At 39.0% G+C, this 22,026-nt stretch overlaps 2 protein-coding genes across 2 annotated transcripts; both read left to right on the top strand.

The window, feature by feature from the left end:
* Nucleotides 1-503: 503 nt before the first annotated feature.
* On the top strand, nucleotides 504-3,430 carry LOC306854785 (interleukin-20-like; the record flags this gene model as incomplete). The annotated part of the gene is made up of 5 exons (XM_079393016.1): nucleotides 504-620; nucleotides 1,149-1,211; nucleotides 2,168-2,320; nucleotides 2,749-2,823; nucleotides 3,078-3,430. The coding sequence occupies 5 exons, from the start codon at nucleotides 504-506 to the stop codon at nucleotides 3,159-3,161; spliced, it is 492 nt and encodes a 163-aa protein (XP_079249142.1). The 3' UTR covers nucleotides 3,162-3,430.
* A 16,575-nt stretch (nucleotides 3,431-20,005) lies between these two features.
* On the top strand, nucleotides 20,006-22,026 carry LOC306855157 (interleukin-10-like). The gene is made up of 5 exons (XM_079393622.1): nucleotides 20,006-20,276; nucleotides 20,422-20,478; nucleotides 20,685-20,840; nucleotides 21,280-21,342; nucleotides 21,445-22,026. Exons 1-5 carry the CDS (start codon nucleotides 20,109-20,111, stop codon nucleotides 21,538-21,540), a joined length of 540 nt encoding a protein of 179 aa, XP_079249748.1. The 5' UTR covers nucleotides 20,006-20,108; the 3' UTR covers nucleotides 21,541-22,026.

The raw sequence follows: 22,026 nt of genomic DNA, 5'->3' as shown, positions 1-22,026 counted from the left end.
AATGTGTAAATAATCTTACCCCCAAAATTTTAAATGGTAGTGTATAATATATATAACTTCACAACTACACATTGTAACATGCCACTACAGGTATAGTAAGATTATGTACGTCACTAATTGTTTGAACGGAAGTCCTTCATCCCTTTACGCCAATTCCCATAGTGATGAATTAATAATCTTGCAAAGCCATGCAACTTCCTTTTACTGTAATGGGAGGTAGAAGAGAATCAAGGAATACCTGTCAAAATTCCCCTCCTGTCCCACTATAAGAGCACCTGCCATCACCATGCACAGGTGCACATCATTCTATGAAGAAAAACACGTGTACCTCGGACCTCACCAGGTAATAGCATATTTATTTTATCCTATACAAGACACATACATTATTACATTTATGTGGCACTTATATGCTTACGTTTGACTCTTTTCTTTTTGTCTCAGGCTGAACTGTCAGTAGCATAATGAAGGACTCGTTCGTCATATATAGCTTGTTTGTATGCACCATGCTGTGTGGTCTATGGGACACCGCTCAGGGACGGAGACTTCACTTGGGCAGTTGTAAAGTGAACATACACACGCATGAACTCAGGCACCACTTCCAGCACATCCGGCAAAGCATGGTGAGCCCATTTACAGTCTAGCATTAGTCATGCATTAGTTTTAGCATTTCCTTCTGTTAAAATATCTGCTGGTGGTTCGATGCATGTTAAATATGTATAAATGTGCCAAGTCAGTTTCCCACCATAACAAAGACGTCATCGGTGATGACGTCAGTGGGATTTCTTGACAGGTTTGACATGTCAACCAACAGGTTATTGATTTATTTTAAGTTCTTCTAGAACTCTGAATGCTTAAATCAAAAGAGCAGTATGTGGCAAGACATGCTTTTTCATGTTTCGGGTTCAACATGCCGATGACTTAAGCATGACAAAGCAAAAAAGAGCAAAAGGAATACTTCAGTCAACCCATGGAAACTCCTGCCAATGTCTTCAGCTCTTTGTCAAGTTGATTAATCATATCTCTGGCAAAAACATTCACATGTAAACAAAGCCATTTTTGAGGTGGCCTCATTTTATTGCGTCTGTGGTTTAAGGTTATGTAGTAAGTACAACGGTAATGCAACCTTGTATTATCTCGTGTTTTGACAGATTTCAGGAGATGATCACAAGACAACCAGATTACTTAGAAAAGATATGATGCACAGTTTACAGGTAACATAAAAAAAAAACTGATTTGTTAACACTTTCTATGAAGCCTATTTATAATGCATTATAAGGGTATTCTTAAGGCATTATAATGAATGCATAATGCATATTCATAAGAACAGTTTTAATGTATTATAATCTTTACTTATTTGTGATTATAGCTTTTAAGAGTATGATGATTTATAACACAGTGAACACGTTGTTTCCACGTAAATTACAATGGAGTATATTTCTCATAGTCAAAGTATTATAAGTCTCATATCTTGCCATCTTTCTTATGCTAATTTACTTAAAGCAATCAAAGACCACTTATGAGTATAGTAATAATAATAATAATAATGTTTTTTTTTCAAGTACATCAACATTCTACCTACCCTAACCTTAACCTAAGCATACTAATACTCTAATGAGAGTTAGTTGACATGTAGTAGCAAAGTCGCTTATAGTCAATAGACTAAATAAAATGTAACCTAACATATAAACATTGCATTGTTTCAGTTGAAATTATTAACTAGCTCACATCAAAAGTAATATTAGCCTCACAGGGAACACTGAAATAACACTCCACATCTAACCACTTACAAGATGTAAGATACCGTGCAGGTCTTAAATAAAAAATGTCATGATATATAGTCCATTATAAATGTAAAAGTAGATTTAATATGGTGTTCATTGTGTGTTATAAATAATCATAATCTTAAAAGTTATAACCACAAATGCGTAAGCATTAGAATGTATTATAATTGTTGTTATGATTATTTATAAGATGATATAACATATTAACAAGTTGTTTTTTTTATATAATGCATTATGTATTCATTATAATGCCTTAAAAATAAACTTATAATGTATTATAAATATAGCATCAAAACCTTGGTAGAATCAACTGATAATTAAAATATACCACATATTACACAAGACTATCAAAAAATCAGTGATTTATGTTTCTTCCCCATTATTAGGCTACAGAAAGCTGCTGTTTCCTCAGGCAGCTCCTTCACTTCTATATGGATAAGGTTTTTATCAACTACACCAGCAGTCATTCCCTACATCGCAGAACCACCAGTGTTCTGGCCAACTCCTTCCTCAATATCACCAAGGACCTGCGAGTGTGTGTATGTAACACTTCTAATTAAAGAATGTTTTATCTATAAGACTGGAAAAAATGGAAAAGTCCCACACACTATCGTAACTCGAAAATCTTTGTACAAAGGTCAAGGTCAAACACCTTCCTTTGGCATTTGAATGGCATCAGAAATCTCTGCAGAGGGTATTTGACTAAAACACTGCTGAGTCATAAAAATTTGTAAGTTACAATATTTGGGACTTTTCTTGTTTCCATTTTACTGACTTTGACCTATATACCTGTCTGCGAATAAATGGACGTGCAAATTTGATTATCTATATATCAATAAGCAACAGTAAATGAAATCAAGCTATGTGTATTTTAGAATACTGGTGAAGGATTAAGGGGGTGTAAGCACAGGAATAGAGACAGAGACAGACTAATCTAATCATGTCACTGTTTCTGTCTATCCAAAAGCATGCTAATGCACACTGCGAGTGCGGGGAAGATGCCAAACTAAAACTCACAGCCATTCAAACCACATATGACAAGGTAAGAGACATAATTCACTGACAGGACATATAATAATAGGTCCGCCAACACAGACTGTAAAAAGCTTCACAGATTTCTTCCGATTTTTTAACACCCATCATTCATGAAATTGTTCTCTTTTATTTTAGGTTATTAAAAGTTTTATTTAATCTGACAATACTTATATTCTCAGCTCAGTTTAACATATATTTCACCAAATTCTACAGACTTTTCACCCCCACAACAGAATTTTTTTTTTTTTTTTTGTCTTTCAGCTTAATCAGACATCAGGAGCAGTGAAGGCTATCGGAGAGCTGGATTCACTTCTTGAATGGATAGAAAGTTTCCAGCACCACTGATAACACACCAAGACAGATATTTATTACAGTTCTAAAACCGGGACAGCTGCATAGATTCAAGAATGAAGAATCTTCACTACTTGACTCTAAAAACAGTTTGAAAAGTTTTTGCTTCCTTAGAGTTTACGTGAGAATAATTTATTTACAAAGAGCTATTTTAGACCATATTTCTTAGCATATTTGCATGATGTATAAATGTCATGCTGCAAAGTAGACCTTTGCGGTCAGTTTGTGATTTTCATTGTATTGTTGTCTTAATAAAATAAAGATATATTTAAACTGTTGTGAGTCACCTGTTTTACCACAAAATCAATTTGGATTAATTGTAAGCCATTATAGGAAATCCCTCAAGAACTGATGCTTCATATGAAGAGTTTTGCATCATAAGAGCAAACATAAGTAACCGTATATGTTTGTCATGTTTATGCTAACGGAAACGTCCTGATGTTAAGAGCTGACGCATACCGTTACTGCAGGTAATCACTCTGTGTTTTCTGACTGACCTTTTATCAGGTGGCTACAGAAACATAAACCGCATTTATCACTGACTTTCAATTTAGGTAACAGGTTCACAACCATTCATAGCAAACAAGAAATTGAGGCACTCATACTACGTCAAATTCTGACTTAATTCTTAATAGAAAGTAACAGCAAAAACAGTGGGAAGAAAGAGAAAGAAAATGAATGGCACAACACTTCTGTTAAATGTTGCTGTACAGCTGAATTTGCAATACCACTTGACTGTACTAAGAAACAGCAGAAGAAAATAGTAGGAACAGTATTCATCCATGAATCCATTTTCCAAACCACTTATTCTCTGTAGGGTCATGGGAATGCTGGAACCTAAGAGTAGTATGCTATTCCTAATTCAGCCTAGCACCTTGCATACTTACAAGCGTCCTTACTGACATCTAGTGGCCAGTAGTGGTGTTGAACTTCGCAAAAAAGTAGCTAGTGGAATATCATATAGTTGGACATATTACTAAATGAGAGGATGAAAGTAAAGTAAATCCAGTTTAATACTGCAGTATTTAAGGCAACTGCTTACCAATGGAAATAATAAAACATTCCACCTAATTGTGAAGGGATCAATCATCAGGACAACATTCTGCTTTAAAAAAGTGCTAAATCTTAAATACTGAATACATTTAATATTTAAATTAATCTGTCATGATAATCCCAAAATAACAGGAAGTGCCCATAAAGTCTGTAGTCTTCCTTGTGGAATTCATATATGGCATACAATTGTTTTTGTTGCTATAACACTGACAAATCTGTGCTGTACAATAATTTGATAGATTTTCCATTCATTGAACAACATTAAAGATAAATAACCCATGGATGTTGATACTGTAATCTCATATGCCAGAGTAAGATACAGTATTAAATGATCAAACCAAGATAATTTACTTTGCACTGTAGGAGACGGGACATCTTAACATCATGGAGACATTTATACATGCACATATTCAAATATTTCAAAGCTTTCCAGTGACAGTGAATTATTCCATTCAAAATAGCTGATGAGGCTTGGATTTTACGAATCACTTTCATAACAGCTTTAAAAAAAAAAGAAAAAAGAAAAAAAGCTTTAGTGAATTCACTGAAACCAGCTCAGCATAACAGGAAATTTCCTGTTTTAGATCTTGCTGATCAATTGACACATAAAATTACACCAAAAATTACAGCAAGCAAAGCACACTAAGCAAAGCACTACATTGAACAGCATTGCAATCACAGTATTAAGAATACTGCCAGGCATAGGCAGAAATTGCAGAGAGGTCAGGACCCCCCTCATTAGCTAATAATTTAGTCAAAAAAAAGACGACTGACTAACATTTTTCTACGAGTCCTTTATGCTAGCAATTATAATGTTAGCTTGTTTGGTAGCTGGTTTAAAATGACCAAAATGTTATATGATAGGAGTCGTTTTAATTCATGACAACGAAAAAACTAAAACAAGCCTAAGAAAGAGAAAAACAGTCAGCGATGAAATAAGAATAAGAAACTTATTAAAAGCAATATAGGAGAAAAAGTTTTAGCTGTGTAATATATATATATATAATGCTGCTTGAAAGTTTATTTTCACAGATTCTGCAAGGGGTTCACAAACTTTCAAGCAGCACTGTATTTCTTCTTATTAAAGTTACAAAAGGGATTTAGTCAACAGCAGTGAGAGATTATACTGTTTGATTAACATGGATGACAGACAGGAGGAATATTAGGCAGCTTCTCCGAACATCCGGATCCAATATATTGTTACACATGCATTTTCTTTCGTGGCTGTTTATTTTCACTTAAAGGAACACTCCGCTTTTTTTGGAAATAGGCAGAGGTGTAAAAAGTACTCAGAAATTTCACTCATGTGAAAGTAAAGATATTCAATTAAAAGTTCTTAATTTTTGGGTGAACTATCACTTTTAATAACAATTTGATGCAGAGGTTAGAAACATATTCCAGACATAATGCAAGAATGGGCTGAATTAATGAGGAGAGTCATAGAACTAAAACATACAACATTAACGTCTTGAAAGGCCACTTTTTTGTGTGTGTTGTCTACGTCACTGTCTAAAAGGGTAATTCATCTATTAATTGTTTATTTGTGGCATTTTTATTTGGGGTTTTTCTCAGCAAATATTGCTACATAATTATTAGTGACTAATTATATTAATTAATGAGCAAATCATGTAATTATTAAGATTTTAAAAAATATATATTCATTGAGAGTCCAAATTCCTACTCAATGTGTCACATAATAACGTATTATTAATACAACTTATCCATTACCTGGTAAGAACATCACAACATAAGTAAACATACAATGTTCATTTAAACACTTTTTGGATATTTGTAACATTTAATAAAAAAAAAATAATAAATCCCACAAAAATATTAATTCTATTTCAATTTTCATCACAGATTTTATTTGCACTCAATCTTGTGCATTCTGCCCATATATTACACAGCTAATGGCTCTATCAAAACAGAAAGAATAATGAATAAACTTTTTTGGGGGAAAACACAACTTTGCTACCTCAACATGCTTCCTCAGATTTGATGGTGAACTTTTGAAGCCAGACATTTAGCTGATGAAAGTCACAACTGAAGTAGAACTGTGTGCTTGATGCATGAAAACAATGATCATTGGTTCTCACGTCAAGCACACACTTTTGAGCTTCCGTTTACCATATTTAATGTGCATAAGATAAAATAAAAATGTAATGTACTTTTTAAGTTGAAATAATATTATTAGGAGTAAAAAGTACTGTTTTTGCTTCAGAAATGTAATCAAGTAAAAATACAAGTAGTCAGTTTAAATTGTACTTGAATAAAGTAAGAATCCCCCAAAATAATACTTAAGTAAAGTAATCAAGTAAAATTACTCAAGTATTTTACACCTCTGGAAATAGGCTCATTTTACAACTCCCCAAGAGTTAAACAGTTGAGTTTTACCGTTTTTTTAATCCATTCAGCCGATCTCTGGGTCTGGCGGTAGCACTTTTATCTTAGTTTAGCATAGATCATTGAATCGGATTAAGTTAGACCGTTAGCATCTCGCTCAAAAATGACCAAAGAGTTTCGATAATTTTCCTATTTAAAGATTGACTCTTCTGCAGTTACATCGTGTACTAAGACCGACGGAAAATGAAAAGTTGCGATTTTCTAGGCAAAAATGGCTAGGAACTATACTCTCATTCCGGCGTAATAATCAAGGAACTTTGCTGCCGTACCATGGGTGCAGCAGGCGCAATGATATTACGCAGCGACTGAGTAGTCCAGCTCAGTAGCCTATGATATAGCTGGGGACTACTTTCAGGCGCTGCGTAAGTACAAAAAGTCCCCATATGAAGGTAATTTGGCCTTAATTAAAGCAAAACCTCTTTGTGCTCCCTTCAAAAATTGCTCTTGAGAAATATTATGTTTATCGTCCCCCTCAACACAAAATGTAATAAAAATATGCAACATGGTTTAAAATTTCTACAGTTTCAAAACATCTGTTTTGCATGGTCAAAACCAAATGTACAGTGCTGTAGGTCACTCTTAACCAAATGAGAAAGAACCTACATGGCACACTTAATACACTTCCTCTGAAACTTCCCAGGATGAGCAAAGTTGCACGCTAAGCACCTGTGGTGGCTCACGACTGCATTGCAGCACTGAATGGAATGACCTTTCAAACCCAGAATAGTACTCACGCTCTACTATACTATACTACTGTGTTATGTTTCATGACACAACATGGCATTACATTATACTGGCATCCATAACTGTCCAAATGATATCAGGATATTGAGCCACATGTCTCTTGAGACCACTTCCTCAAATCAAACCTATTATGGGTAGCTGTCACAAAAAGATTTTGTTAAATTAAACTAGTGTTAATAAACAGAAACTCAGCTGTTTAGTCATTCGCTGTTTTACATATTAGGCTACTTTATACATATTTAAATATTAAAATGTACAGGGTGAACAATTGTGTTGTTCATATGGAGGATCAAACCTGCATAAATTAAATATGAATAAATTAATAAATTAATGAATAAATAAATATATTAATGAATAAATAGATAAATAAATGAGATAATAGGAAAATAAATAAATGAATAAACGACTTGATAAAATAAATATGATTAATTTGTAATAAAATAAATTTTTCCCCCCTTAATTTATTTTCTGCTTTTAGACATTTATAGATTTTTAAAAAAAAAATTACTTTTATTTTTTCACTAATTCTTTTTAATGTATTTTTATTATTTATACATTTATTTTGAGATTTATTTATATATTTATGCACTATTTGTTTTAGAATTATTTATTCCCACATGCATTTATTTTTAGATTTATTTATTTATTCATTTATTTTTACTTTTCCATGTGTAACATGGAAATGAGGGAGGTGGTCCTTGTGTAGCTTCAGTGCATCATTGGTTTATTTACCTTCCTCATTTCCATGTTACAAACGGAAAAGTAAAAATAAATGAATAAATAAATCTAAAAATAAATGTATAAATAATAAAAAATACATTAAAAAAGAATTAGTGAAAAAATAAAAGCTAAAAAATGTTTAAAAATGTATAAATGTCTAAAAGCAGAAAATAAATTAAGGGGGGGGGGTTTATTTTATTACAAATTAATCATATTTATTTTATCAAGTCGTTTATTCATTTATTTATTTTCCTATTATCGCATTTATTTATCTAATTATTCATTAATATATTTATTTATTCATTTATTCATATTTAATTTATGCAGGTTTGGTCCTCCATATTTTGAAGGCCAAATAATGGTGATTTCGCTACAAGGACTGTTTTAACACCAGTTCCAGATTTTACACTAGACTTCAAACAGCAACCCAACAGTGCCAAAACAAAAATATAATCGAAACAAGGCAATAAAATGAATCAATACTACCATGAACCAAAGTAACTGCACAATATGCAAAATTATTGAGTTTAAGTTTTAGATGTCTATATTTTGATGTTCCCTATCTGTCGGTCACTACGAGTTATGTCATGACGACATTAGGGGATTTACCTGGGAGTCCCGATCACCTCTGATAAGAGAAAACGCCAATGAAATTGGCTAGTGGATTTTGCATACCTGAGCCACTCCCCGTGCATACGGGTATGAAAGGGTGACAGGTGCATCCACTCATCAGATTTTTGCTTCGGAGCCGAGTGGATGAACGTGTTGATCTCCACAAAGCCTTTCCACCTCTTTATTTTGTTCCCAGTTGGTGTTACGGTGCGATCAACGGAGTCCCTCACAGCAGCGGGCACTTCAACTGAAAGAGCAAATTCTAAAAGAGCAAATTCAAGATGCCGTTCCGTCCGTGACCTCTTGGTTGTGGTCGTTACCTGACGGACACGATCATTGTCTTCAGTGTCTGGGCATCCAACACGCTGAAGACGCGTTCGTGGATGAGTCATGTGCCTAAGCTTACTGTTAAGCTTTCAGTACTGCGGGCCGGGCCAGGCCGCCTCTGCCTTGCATGCCATGGCTATCCTGCAGGTTCACCAAGCCAAGGCTCTAAAACTATTGCACGAGGGTAGTTGCGCACAGCGACTGACTTCACCCTCCGGGCGACAAAAGTCACGGCGCGGTGAAAAAGTGAAAAGTGATGTCCACAATGGTGGTCCAAGAGCGCCATCTCTGGCTCAACCTGGCAGAGATGAAGGACGTCAACAAAGTACGCTTTCTCGACGCTCCCATCTCCCAGGCTGGGCTGTTCGGCGACACTGTTGAGGGCTTTGCCCAGCAGTTCTCGGCAGTGCAAAAGCAGACCGAGGCGATCCAGCACATCCTGCCCCGGCGGGATGCACCGTCAGTCAGCCACCGCTGCCCCGAGGGCCAGGCCTCAGTCTGCTAGTCGCCGTGGGCGCCCTCCTGCGTCCTCCAGAGCTGCTCCGCCCCGTGCTGAATCGACACCTAGGCCAGCGCGTCAAGCCTCTCGCAGGTGTGCAGCGCCCCCGCGTCCCAGCCGGCCCCCAAGTCCTCTAGGAAGTTGACGAAGCGGCCCTGCCGCAGGCAACCAGGAGATGGGGAATTTTGCTCTTTCCCAGGAGACGACGAGGACAGCATCACTCCTTCCCCCGGAGGAGGGCCAGGCGGAGAATCCTCTGTTTCTTTTTGTTTCTGTTCCGCCGCTGGCTCAAGGGCCCAAGAAAGGCGGTGGCCTTCGACCAATCCTGGATCTGCGAGTCTTGAATCGGACCCTGCACAAGCTCCCGTTCAAGATGTTGATGCAGAAGCGCATTATCAAGTGCATCCAGTCCCGGGATTGGTTTGCAGCGATCGACCTGAAGGATGCTTACTTTCATGTCTCGATCCTTCCTCGGCACAGACCGTTCCTACGGTTCGCGTTCGAGGGGCGGGCATGGCAGTACAGGGTCCTCCCCTTCGGGCTCTCCCTAGGTGTTTCTCAATGTCAAGGATACGTCCTTGGCAGGACTGGTCCTTCCAAGTCACTTCCTTCAGAGGCTAGGCGAGGCTCCTCTTAAGCATTCGGAGAACACGTAAATGAAACAGGCTAGCAAGTGCACATTATTGCGTCATTACGTCAGTGAAACGGTCCGCTTTTACTCTGGACAACTTAACTAAGTTAGTTAATTACTAAAGAAATGCCGGTGACGGCTAATAATTGTGAAATGAAATGACAGGTCCGGTTCAGTTAGCTATCAATAACGTAATTTCTAGAATTTATAATATCAATACGGTAGTAATACTTTTTAATACAAAAATGTTTTTTAAGTAATTTGTCATTTGTAAATATACTTACATTTGAACGCATATTGCCCCGTTGGCGCTCCGACTCCGCTAACGTCCGACATTTTGAATTTTTGAGCAAGATAGCAAAGCTGCGCGCATAGGATTGTGGGTGATTTTAGCGCGCGAAGAGCGCGAAGGCTACACTTATGCATCCTTTCCTGTGTATGGGATATTTTTCGAACGAAGGACTCAGTCCTTGGTTGAAATTCCGAGGATCCTCGACATTGGAACAGTCCTTCGACGGATGTCGATGACGTAGCATCCTCGAAATTCTGGCTTCCGAGGATCCTTCCTTGACATTGAGAAACGCCTCCTGTCCCCCCGTGTCTTCACGAAGGTTGCGGAGGGCGCCCTTGCCCTGTTACGGGAAGTGGGCATCAGGATCCTCAACTATCTCTATGACTGGCTCATCCTGGCCCATCCTGGCCCGGTCGCGAGAACAGTTGTGTGGTCACAGGGACCTGGTGCTCCGGCATCTCAGCCAGTTGGGGCTTTGGGTCAACTGGGAAAAGAGCAAGCTCTCCCCTGTGCAGAGAATCTCTTTTCTTGGTGTGGAGTTAGACTCCGTGAGTATGACGGCACATCTCACGGACGAGCACACACAATCAGTGCTGAACTGCCTGAGTTCCTTCAGAGGCAGGACAGTGGTTCCGCTGAAACAGTTTCAGAGGCTCCTGGGGCATATGGAATCTGTAGCCACAGTCACGCCGCTCGGGTTGCTTCATATGAGACCACTTCAGCACTGGTTACACTCACGAGTCCCGAGATGGGCATGGCGCCACGGTACACATCGTGTGACCATCACGGAATCGTGTCGCCGCTCTTTCAGCCCCTGGACGGACTTTGCGTTTCTACGGGCCAGGGTGCCCTTAAAACAAGTGTCCCGGCATGTTGTTGTCACAACAGATGCCTCCAGCACGGGCTCTGGACAGGGCCTCGACTGCTTTGGCACATCAACTGCCTAGAGCTGTTGGCAGTGCATCTGGCCTCGAGGCAATTCCGGCCACTGCTGTTAGGCAAGCATGTGTTGGTCCGTACGGCTGTTTTGTACATCAACCGTCAGGGAGGTCTACAATCACGCCGCATGTCACAGATCGCCCACCATCTCCTCCTCTGGAGTCAGACACAGCTCAAATCGCTGCGTACTGTCCACATTCCGGGGGAGCTCAATCGTGCAGCCGACGCGCTCTCACGACAGCTCACGTTCCCCGGAGAGTGGCGACTCCATCCCGAGACGATCCGGCTGATTTGGAGTCAATTTGGGGAAGCTCAGGTAGACCTGTTTGCTTCCCGCGAGTCCTCCCACTGCCAGCTGTATTACTCCCTGACCGAGGCCCCCCTCGGCACGGACGCACTGGCACACAGCTGGCATCGGGCTCTGCGCAAGTATGCGTTTCCCCCAGTGAGCCTGCTCGCACAGACTCTGTGCAAGGTCAGGGAGGACGAGGAGCAGGTCTTGTTGGTTGCGCCATATTGGCCCCCCCGGACCTGGTTTCCGGAACTCATGCTCCTTGCGACAGCCCCTCCTTGGCGCATTCCTCTGAGGAAGTACCTCCTTTCTCAGGGGCTCGGCACCATATGGCACCCGCATCCAGATCTGTGGAACCTCCATGTGTGGCTCCTGGATGGTACGCGGCAGACTTGAGTGGCCTGCCACAGGCTGTGGTGGACACCATCACTCAGACTAGAGCTCCTTCAACTAGGCAAGCCTATGCACTGAAGTGGAGTCTGTTCGCAAACTGGTGTTCTTCTCGTCGAGAAGATGCACGATTGGAGTAGTGCTTTCTTTCCTGCAAGAGAGGTTGGAGCGCAGGCTGTCGTCCTCCACCTTGAAAGTGTATGTGGCTGCCATTGCGGCCCATCACGATGCAGTGGACGGCCGGTCCCTGGGAAAGCACAATCTCATCGTGAGGTTCCTGAGGGGTGCCAGGAAGTTAAATCCTCCTAGGTCACCCTTGGTGCCCTCCTGGGATCTCTCTATCATCCTGGGAGGGGTCCCTTTGAGCCGTTGTTGCTAAGACAGTGCTCCTGACCGCGCTCACTTCCATCAAGAGGGTCGGGGACCTCCAAGCATTTTCGGTAAGCGAAGAGTGCCTTGTGTTCGGGCCGGCCTACTCTCACATTGTCCAGAGACCCCGGCCTGGATACGTGCCTAAGGTTCCCACCACGCCCTTCCGCGATCATGTGGTGAACCTGCAAGCACTGCCTTCGGAGTAGGCAGACCCAGCCTTGGCGTTGCTGTGTCCCATAAGAGCGTTGCGCATATACGTGGACCGCCCCTGGAGCTTCAGAAGCTCTGAGCAGCTCTTTGTCTGACATGGAGGTCAGCAGAAAGGGAAGGCTGTCTCCAAGCAGAGGTTGGCCCACTGGATAGTGGATGCCATCGCCTTGGCGTACCAATCCCAAGGCGAGCCGTGCCCCCTCGGGGTGAGGGCTAACTCCACATGGAGTGATGCCTCCTCCTATGCGTTGGCGCACGGCACCTCTTTGGCAGACATCTGTAGAGCTGTGGGCTGGGCGACACCGAACACCTTTGCGAGATTTTACAGTCTCCGCATTGAGCCAGTTTCTTCCCGTGTGTTGGGTAACAGGTAAGTGGCGGGAAGAGTTGGCCGATGTCATGCTTGCTGCGCCATTCCCCCTCACCCGGGGATACGAGCGCCGTTTTCCTCCTCCAGTGCAGTTCCCCGGATGGCGAACCCTGGTGGAGTTCCTCCAGCACCCCCGGCAGTCAGACTGGGTGGAGCATCATTGAAGGTCGAAATACCTTCCGATTTCTATGGGGAAAGGAACAGCGGCTTGGCCATCTCCAGCAGTAATGTACTCACCTCTGGTCCCTGCGGGTACCAAGGTCAGCAAATTTGCGCTGGGGCGATGGGAAGGTTGCGACCTTTTGCATGGCATTTGTCTGGCACGCGCTAGCTTGTCAACATCTGCATGCCACAAGGTTGTGACGGGGGTTCAGGTTGTGGCACTTTCCATAGACCCCTAATGTCATCACGACATAATTCGTAGTGACCGACAGATAGGGAACATCTCGGTTACGTACGTAACCCTCGTTCCCTGATGGAGGGAACAGAGACGTTATGTCCCCATGTCACAATCTTGAATCATCGCTGGTTGCCAGGGACACGTTCTCGGCTCCTCAGCAGAAAACCTGATGAGTGGATGCACCTGTCGCCCTTTTATACCCGTATGCACAGGGAGTGGCTCAGGTATGCAAAATCCACTAGCCAATTTCATTGCCGTTTTCTCTTATCAGAGGTGATCGGGGCTCCCAGGTAAATCCCCTAATGTCGTCACAACATAACGTCTCCGTTCCCTCCATCAGGGAACGAGGGTTACGTACATAACTGAGACGGTTTTATGCTTTCAGCAACCAATAACTGACATCACAAAACACATTGTGGTTGAACAAACCATATTTATCCTCATTGGGAGTGTATTTAAAGGAGCAATCCACTTTTTTTGGAAATAGGCTCATTTTACAACTCCCCAAGAATTAAACAGTTGAGTTTTACAGTTTTTGGATCCATCCAGCCGATCTCTGGGTCTGGCAGTAGCACTTTTAGCTTATCTTAGCATAGATCATTGAATGGGATTAGACCATTAGCATTTGGTCATCAAAAATGACCAAAGAGTTTCGATTGCTACATGTCTGCCGCACTTGCATTCATTCTGTTTACGATTTTGCCTAGCCTACGTTGTTCCTGATGCTGCTATCTGAACTGTGCCTGTTATACTCGTTTTGTGTATTAATAAAGCTGCATATGGATCCCAACGCCACTGACTCTTCGTTACAAATGTAGTCTAGGTCACATATTATCTCCCTTCACATCACGATGACCAAGCAACAGATGAATTTGTGCCAAAGAGTTTGAGTGGATTTTTTTTTAAAGAAATTAATACTTAAAAAAAAAAAAAAAAAAAATCAGAGAGAATTCATTAAATTAATCTAAAGTAACAGAAAATACATTTATAATGTTAAAAAAAAAATTATTTCAAATAAATGTTCAATTTAATTGTTTGCAGCTGTTTCATGAGCACTAAATCAGCATATTAGAATTATTTATTTTTTCATGTGAAACTGAGTACTGGTGAAATGGCTGCTGAAAATTCAGTTTTTCCATCAGAGGAAAACTATTTATTTTAAAACTATTATTATTTTAAAGTGTAATAATATTTCTCAACAATACTGCATTGTTTATCAAGTAAATACTGGCATGTTGAGCATCTCTTCTTTTTTTTCAATTCAAAAACATTTTACAAATCTTACTGATCCTAAAAGCTTGAACATAATGTTTATGGCTAGATGCATTTTAATTTTTGCATTTAACATGCATTTTTAAATCTGAAAAAACTTGTAGCTCAGCATACTAAGATTTAAGATTTCTTGATGTTGGCCCTTGAAAAAAAGTCATGCACATTATGTTCCAGATACAGGAAGGGAGGAGCTTTTATGCAGCAAAACATCCATATATATGATTCAGCAGACGCATGCTGTTTTGTTTTGGAACGCAACCTCAGTCATGTGGGTACCAGTGACTGCACGAGCCACGAGCCATAGCTTCTTCCTATGTACCGGTCTACAAGCTGCCTTGTAGCAAGCGCTCTCAAATGCGTCACTACGGAACACTCATGAGAACAGCGGCTTTGACACCTTAAACAGTTAAACTAAAGAAAAAAATGTCAAACTGAAACTGCTGCAGAATGATGTGTTGATCAATTTCCTTTAAAGACAGTCTTAGTGAAACAAGGGTCTGGCAGTGACCCTCCTGAACAAAAAGCAATTTTATTTGCATCAAAAAGTTGTATTTGCAACAATTCAGATCCGTTTAAAAAATGTATTAAAACTTGGTCTAAAGTAGATATATATGTAGTAATAAAACAATCACCAGAAACAGAAATTATGAATGTTTTCATGGCGCAAGATGCCTGATTAATACGCGAGTGTAATCAGTTCATCAACACAATCTTATGATCAATAAAATCATTTGGATAAATATAAAATTGACAGCTTTTGTAACTTCCCAATATTACATGGTTATGATATAGTCAGAGTCAATGTAGTTTGGCATGATTTTAAATATATGTTTAGCCGAAACTGCATATTGCTTAACAGAAACTCTCTTAGCCATGAAATGTGGGACTTCACATCAAACAGAAATGCTACATTTAACTTGTAAAATTTACGCAACTTATGTAAAATATATACAGAAGTGAAAGTAAAGGTTTAAAATATCATGGTACTTGTACATTAAAAACCATCAGATTTCAGAAAAACAGAGTATAATGATTCCTGTTAGTAGGCCTATTGTAGAGATCAGATTATAAATCGATCTGTAAAACAATTCAGTACATCAGAAATATTGTATATTGAGAATAACAGCTGTAAAAATTTAGCTCAGGACTCTAGATACTACATTAGAAAGACTCACTTTAAATGGGTGATTTATAACTAAGAAGCTGATATTCATTAGACAGTTTCATATCTTAATGCAGCACAGTTTCATATTTAATGTCTCAGAAAATGAATCTTTCAATATGCAAATATGTTCAAATGTCATAAAGGAATAGGAAGAAAAGACACCTGTATGAATAACATATGTTTTCAATGTGGGGCGTTTCAGTATATTTACCTCATAAATCCCTTTTTTAGCTTTCCCCTCAAAGCTCCTGACCTCTGCCCCCAATGCTTCATCAATTCAAACTTCATCATGGGGCGATGGTAGTCTGTATACTCGCGACATGTAAGTGCTGTTTTTCTCATGGGAAAGCAAGAATGAATGTGGCCAGATCTCAGCCAGACGTCCCAATGTCTCCTTCAGCTCACCGTTTCTCTTGAGTTTTCTATAAAGAGGAGAAAAAAGCCAGTGGGACTTGTTTTTAAAAATCTACTTTGGCACATAAATAACAAAAACATTATCAACTATGATTGTTATCAGTCTACAACAAGAAGATTCATTAAGCTGTTAATATGCTTAAAGGAATGGTTGGCCCAAAAATGAAAACTCTGTCATCATTTACTCACTCTCAAGTTGATCCAAACCTGTATGAGAAAACCGTTGACAGTAGCCATTGACTTCCTTAGTATGGGAAAAAAGAAGCCGATGGCTACACAAAGTTATCCAGGTTTGGAACAGCTTGAGGGTGAGTAAATGACAACAGAATTTAGCATTTTTGGGTGAACTCTCTCTTTACAAAATTTACTCAAAGTATTTTATTTTCCACAGATGAAAGAGTTTTGGAACAACATGGGTGAATAAATAATGACAAAATTGTCATTTTAGGGTGAACTATCCCTTTAATAATGTGTCTTCATATATGTATGTGAAGCATTGTAGCACCATTTTTTACTGTTTTTTTTTTTTTTGTTTGTTTTTTCTTAGTGAAATTAGAGCTGTATTTAAGCAGACTTGAAAAAGCGAATTTAGCTGAAACATAAACCAGTTACAGACAATTATCAAAACAAGCCAGATGTCTAGCTATACCGATCATCTGAATAAGTCATAATATGCTTTCTCAGAGCTGTGATATTCTAGAGTGGTACAGGAATGAATCACTATATGTAAAAAATTCTACTTGTAAATGGTCAGTTGACTTACAATACCCTTATTAGTTAAAACCTCACACACACAATCAATAATGATAGGAGGAGGATGATCAAATCTCTCTCAGTTTCAGGCTTTCCACTGGATGAATGTTTTGCTGCTCAAATGCGTTCAGGGAGCACATTGTAAATTCCTTTGTGTTTCTATCCAAAGGCCCTCCATTACGTGCTAACTGTCAGTAATCTGTGTCTGTCAGTGAGTCTCGAGTAGATCTTACCTCAGCCACTCTGGAGAGAAGAAAACCACCAGTTTTGCATCATGGGTTGGGCTTACCCTGCTAGTCTTCACGCAAAAAGCAGCCAGAAATGCTTACATACATAGTGTAATAGTAAGTAATGGAACAATTACTTACTCGAAAAGCTCATTCATGCTGCCATAACTCTTATTTCTTACAATAACCTGCACCAAAATAAAATTCAGGGAATTCAAGGGATGTAAAGAAACATTTTTCAGCATTTCAGCAGTGGCAGGTCAAAAAACAATGCCAAAAAACTGCTGAGACTGAGAATTGGCCTTGAGATTTCATATAGTCTATTTGGGTTGAATAAAATATGTCTATTTTGGTTGATTTCAAGCCATTGTATAACACTTCTCAATGGGAATTCATTCGCTAAATGTAGTTTCGTTGGTTGTGCAACATGTACTGTAGTTTCACTGACTGTGGGTGTTTGCGACATTTTCAACTTCGTATGACCAGCCTGTGGTGAACTGTAGAATATGCAGAAGCAGAAAAAGTGTGTTGTCGTTTGGTGACATAAGTCTATGTGCTTTTACAGTTTTTCTCAGTTGCTTTGGTGCATTTCTAAGAACAGAAATGAATTTTCAAAACTACTTGTTCAACCTCCACATCATCTAGTCACTTGTGCACATCATAAAACAGTTTCTCATTCTTTTGAACAAGTTGAGATTGCTTTGGTACACTCATGCAACTGATTATGTAGATTTGTCTGCTGTTTCCTACATTATCAGTTGCTATTGTCATGTTGCTCAAAATGTATTATATAGTTCTCTGTGCTATTGTCTTACCCCTCAAAACATCTAGTCATTAGTTCATCGTATGAGTCATTAAATGCAAAATGGTTGATCTAGTTGTCATAAACTGTCAAGCATATTTTCTACACATCTCTATTAGACATTTTGTAAATTTGCCATGAATTGTGCAAGTGAATCTTGACTCTCACTAATGAAGAGAATATAGATCAGCCAATTATAAACCAATTCTCTGAAATAGCTCAAAGGTGCATTTCATGACCCTTCAATTGGAAAGCATATACAGACAGAGGACAATACAAAAATGAACAGTTAATGATCTGTAAGACTGTGTCTTTATTAGTGCTGTGCATTGATTCGAGTAAATGTTTTGACATTTGGTTATAAAGTGTTTTAATTCTACAATATATGGTGTAAAAACGTCTTCAGGTTGAACGGTAGCTACTGCAGTTGAATTTTCCTATTGGACATTGCATACCCCTGTGACGCATGATGGAACTTACTAACCACGCCCCTGCACGAGCTCACCACGCCCTTGGCATAGGCCCAGCCCCTGGTATAAAAACATCTTGTTCCTCAAAACCACTGTAGCGAGTCAGGAATTGGAATTGCGAGTATTGAAAACGATCAGGATAGCGTATATTAGCATCTAGTTAGCATAGCCATTTATATAGTTATTAAGATTACTTCGTGTAGCCTAGTTAGTTAATTAGCATACAATTGTTAGTGAAGTATTGTTAGAAGCATAGTTATTAGCATAGTATTGCATCAGTTAGGATAGCATTTATTTAATTAGCCTAAATGCATGGGTTTGAAATATTTGAAAATTCGTTAGCATTTGCTATGAGCATTAGCCTAAATTAGCCATAATGCTAATGTTTTACCACTCAGACACTGGCCCCATACTCTCTTGCGCTGCTGCTTCGCTAGCATCGTTGGCATCGGGAGTTAAGACCGCAGTTTGAGCCAGCGGCTCAAATTGATAAGACTCTGGCCCTCTGTCCACAATTCACCCTCCTCCACTTCAGGTGAAGGTGGGGGAGAAAAGTCCTCTACATCGAATGACCGCTCTGTTGCAAAGCTACTGGCGTCACTCCAGTCACTCTCCATCTTTGCGAGTCTGACAGCTGTCAATCAATCCGTCACACTACTGTCTTGTATCGCTCTGCTCTCTTTTGTTTCATACAAACAAACAAAAAATTGTAGTAAGAATGACATCAGAGGACTTCAGTATTTATATTATTGTAAGATCGTTGTTGCAGTGTTTGTCTTGTTGCTAGGCCAATTGTTTAGTACACTGTAATGGACTATTTTTTCTTAATGGAAGCTTTTAGATAATATGCAAGTAAATTAACAATTTCAACTCGAGTCTAACCATATTTATTTATTTATTTGCGTAGCTGTGTAACAGGAATAATACTAATACCCAAGAGAAGTGTTTATTTTCACAGAAGATGTAAGAGGCCAAAAATTTAAATGGAGTTTACATAGGAGTTAATTGTCACCCAGAAACCACACTGGACCCCCTTACAGATATAAAATAGATAGATAGATAGATAGATAGATAGATAGATAGATAGATAGATAGATAGATAGATAGATAGATAGATAGATAGATAGATAGATAGATAGATAGATAGACAGACAGACAGACAGACAGACAGACAGATATAGATAGATAGATAGATAGATAGATAGATAGATAGATAGATAGATAGATAGATAGATAGATAGATAGATAGATAGATAGATAGATAGATAGATAGATAGATAGATAGATAGATAATGAGAAAACATCTTATAGGAAATAAACACATTTTATTGCTGACATCAGCTTGAATTAACCATCCTAGTTCAATTTTCCTATATCACTTTATTCCAAAAACAGAAAAAAATGGTTTGTGCACAAGATGATGACACAGTGTAAGACAAATTGCCAGTAAGTTAACACCCCCCATCCACCCCCTCCCCCCCACACCCAGCTTAAATAAAGGCACCCCAAAGCACTTCTTTACATCTCCTCTTTTGAGGGCTGAATATCAAGAAAAAATCAAGAAGAAAGAAAGAGGATTGAAGAATGATTTTCACTGGAGTCATCCTTTCTGCTCTGGTTATGCTTCTGCTTTCTGACAGTACTCAGTGCAGAAAAGTCGACTGCAAGTCTGACTGTTGCTCATTTGTGGAGGGCTTTCCTGTGCGACTGAAGGAGCTCCGTTCTGCATACAGAGAAATACAGAGGTTTTATGTAAGTATGTTTAGACTGATTTCCAGCTCAGAGTTAAGTCTTAGCCTTGGAGATCCCAATCTGCAAGGTGTTTCTGCTTTTTTCACGCTATATTGAGGTTTGAGGTTTTCTCTAACAGGATTTTGTTTACATTTGTTCTCCTCAGGAGTCCAATGATGACTTGGAACCATTACTGAACGAAAACGTCCAACAGAACATTAATGTAAGTACCAAACTCATTCATTTACTCCCACAGTAGTATAGCAGTAATTATTCAAATTTAAAATTAGCAACAGGAGAAATAATCATACTGAAACCAAAGGTTTTGTGCAAGATGTGTACAAACCAAACTAAAATCTCGCCTAACATTTTGCATCTGCACATTGCTACAGCGGTGTCAAATTGTAATAACTCATATATGATCCACAGAGTCCTCATGGATGTCACGTCATGAACGAGATCCTGCGCTTCTACTTGGACACCATTCTGCCAACAGCTGTCCGGAAGGACCACTTGCACTCCAAAACACCAATTGACTCCATAGGAAATATATTTCAGGATCTCAAGCGGGATATACTCAAATGTGTAAGTCTGTCTTTTAATTATTAACATATAAGTTTAAAGGATGATACATTACTTTCAAAATCAAAGTAAACTATTCTGTCCTGGTGTAAACCAGCCACAATCCCTCTAAAACCAACTGACTTACCTGCCCAACCAGGCAGCAAGCCAGTTTAGGCTGGTGTTTTTTTTAAGCAGGGAACTGATTAAAATTATGTTGCTAAAGTTAGGATGTGTAATGTTATGATGGTGACCGTTAGTTTTTGAAAAACGTAGTTCAGGCATCTTTAGGATGTTGAAATAGTGCACATATGTAGAAAGCCTATGTGGCTTTTTATTGGCAAGAGCTATTGCAAATCAACCAAAATACATAGTGCTTGTTGTGCAATGACATGGTGAGGCAAAGAAGGTGTCTTTAACATTGCAAACTACATGAAATAACAAATATCTCTCTATGTTACAGAGGAATTACTTTTCTTGCCAGAATCCCTTTGAGTTCGCCAGCATAAAGAGCTCATATGAAAAGGTAAATCTTATACAGCAACTTAATGCTAATAAGAGTAACTTCTCTTATTAAATGATGTCTAAAAGTTATTCCAAAGGTTGACAACATCTTTTTTCTCTTTAGATGAAGGAAAAGGGCGTTTATAAAGCCATGGGAGAGCTTGATATGCTCTTTAAGTACATCGAGCAGTATTTGGCATCAAAGAGAGTCAAGCACTAATAGGATGTCACTGTGGATTAGATGTTGGCCATGACTTGAGACAAGTCTGAATAATCTGAAAAGGAACAATGGACAGATCAAACACATACTGTAGGATATGGCACAAATGGACTTCATCCTTTAACTTTTCGCTTGCACATCACCATTCCATCACACTACTTTATGATGCACTGGAATGCCTTCCCCTTCACCTTCAGTTTCTGGATGTCACAATGGCAATGGTTTAGGTTGAACTAAAACCATAAAATGTTGTTTAAGTCACATTGACTTAAATGAGGGTTATTTTAAAAATTAGTTGCATTTTGCCAACTCGCTGAAATAACTTGAAACTATTGTGTAAATACTGCTATTTATGTCTTGTGTGACTTTATTTATTTTGTTTACTTCATGTATTTGACTGTTTTGTTCATTTATTTCTGATGCTTGTATTTAATTTGTTACAGAAACGTGTCATCAATAAATTATTGCAACTCAATAATGCAACAG

The sequence above is a fragment of the Barbus barbus genome (assembly GCF_936440315.1).
Source record: "Barbus barbus genome assembly, chromosome: 35".
NCBI classification, from domain to species: Eukaryota; Metazoa; Chordata; class Actinopteri; order Cypriniformes; family Cyprinidae; genus Barbus; species Barbus barbus.
This window is presented reverse-complemented; position numbering and strand designations above follow the sequence as displayed.

What these genes read in the sequence shown, in the direction of transcription:
- LOC306855157 (XM_079393622.1), top strand. Translation starts at nt 20,109, where the DNA reads ATGATTTTCACTGGAGTCATCCTTTCTGCTCTGGTTATGCTTCTGCTT. An exon ending in ACGTCCAACAGAACATTAAT is followed by an intron (nt 20,479 to 20,684) that starts GTAAGTACCAAA and finishes TATGATCCACAG; the next exon opens with AGTCCTCATGGATGTCACGT. An exon ending in AGCGGGATATACTCAAATGT is followed by an intron (nt 20,841 to 21,279) that starts GTAAGTCTGTCT and finishes TCTATGTTACAG; the next exon opens with AGGAATTACTTTTCTTGCCA.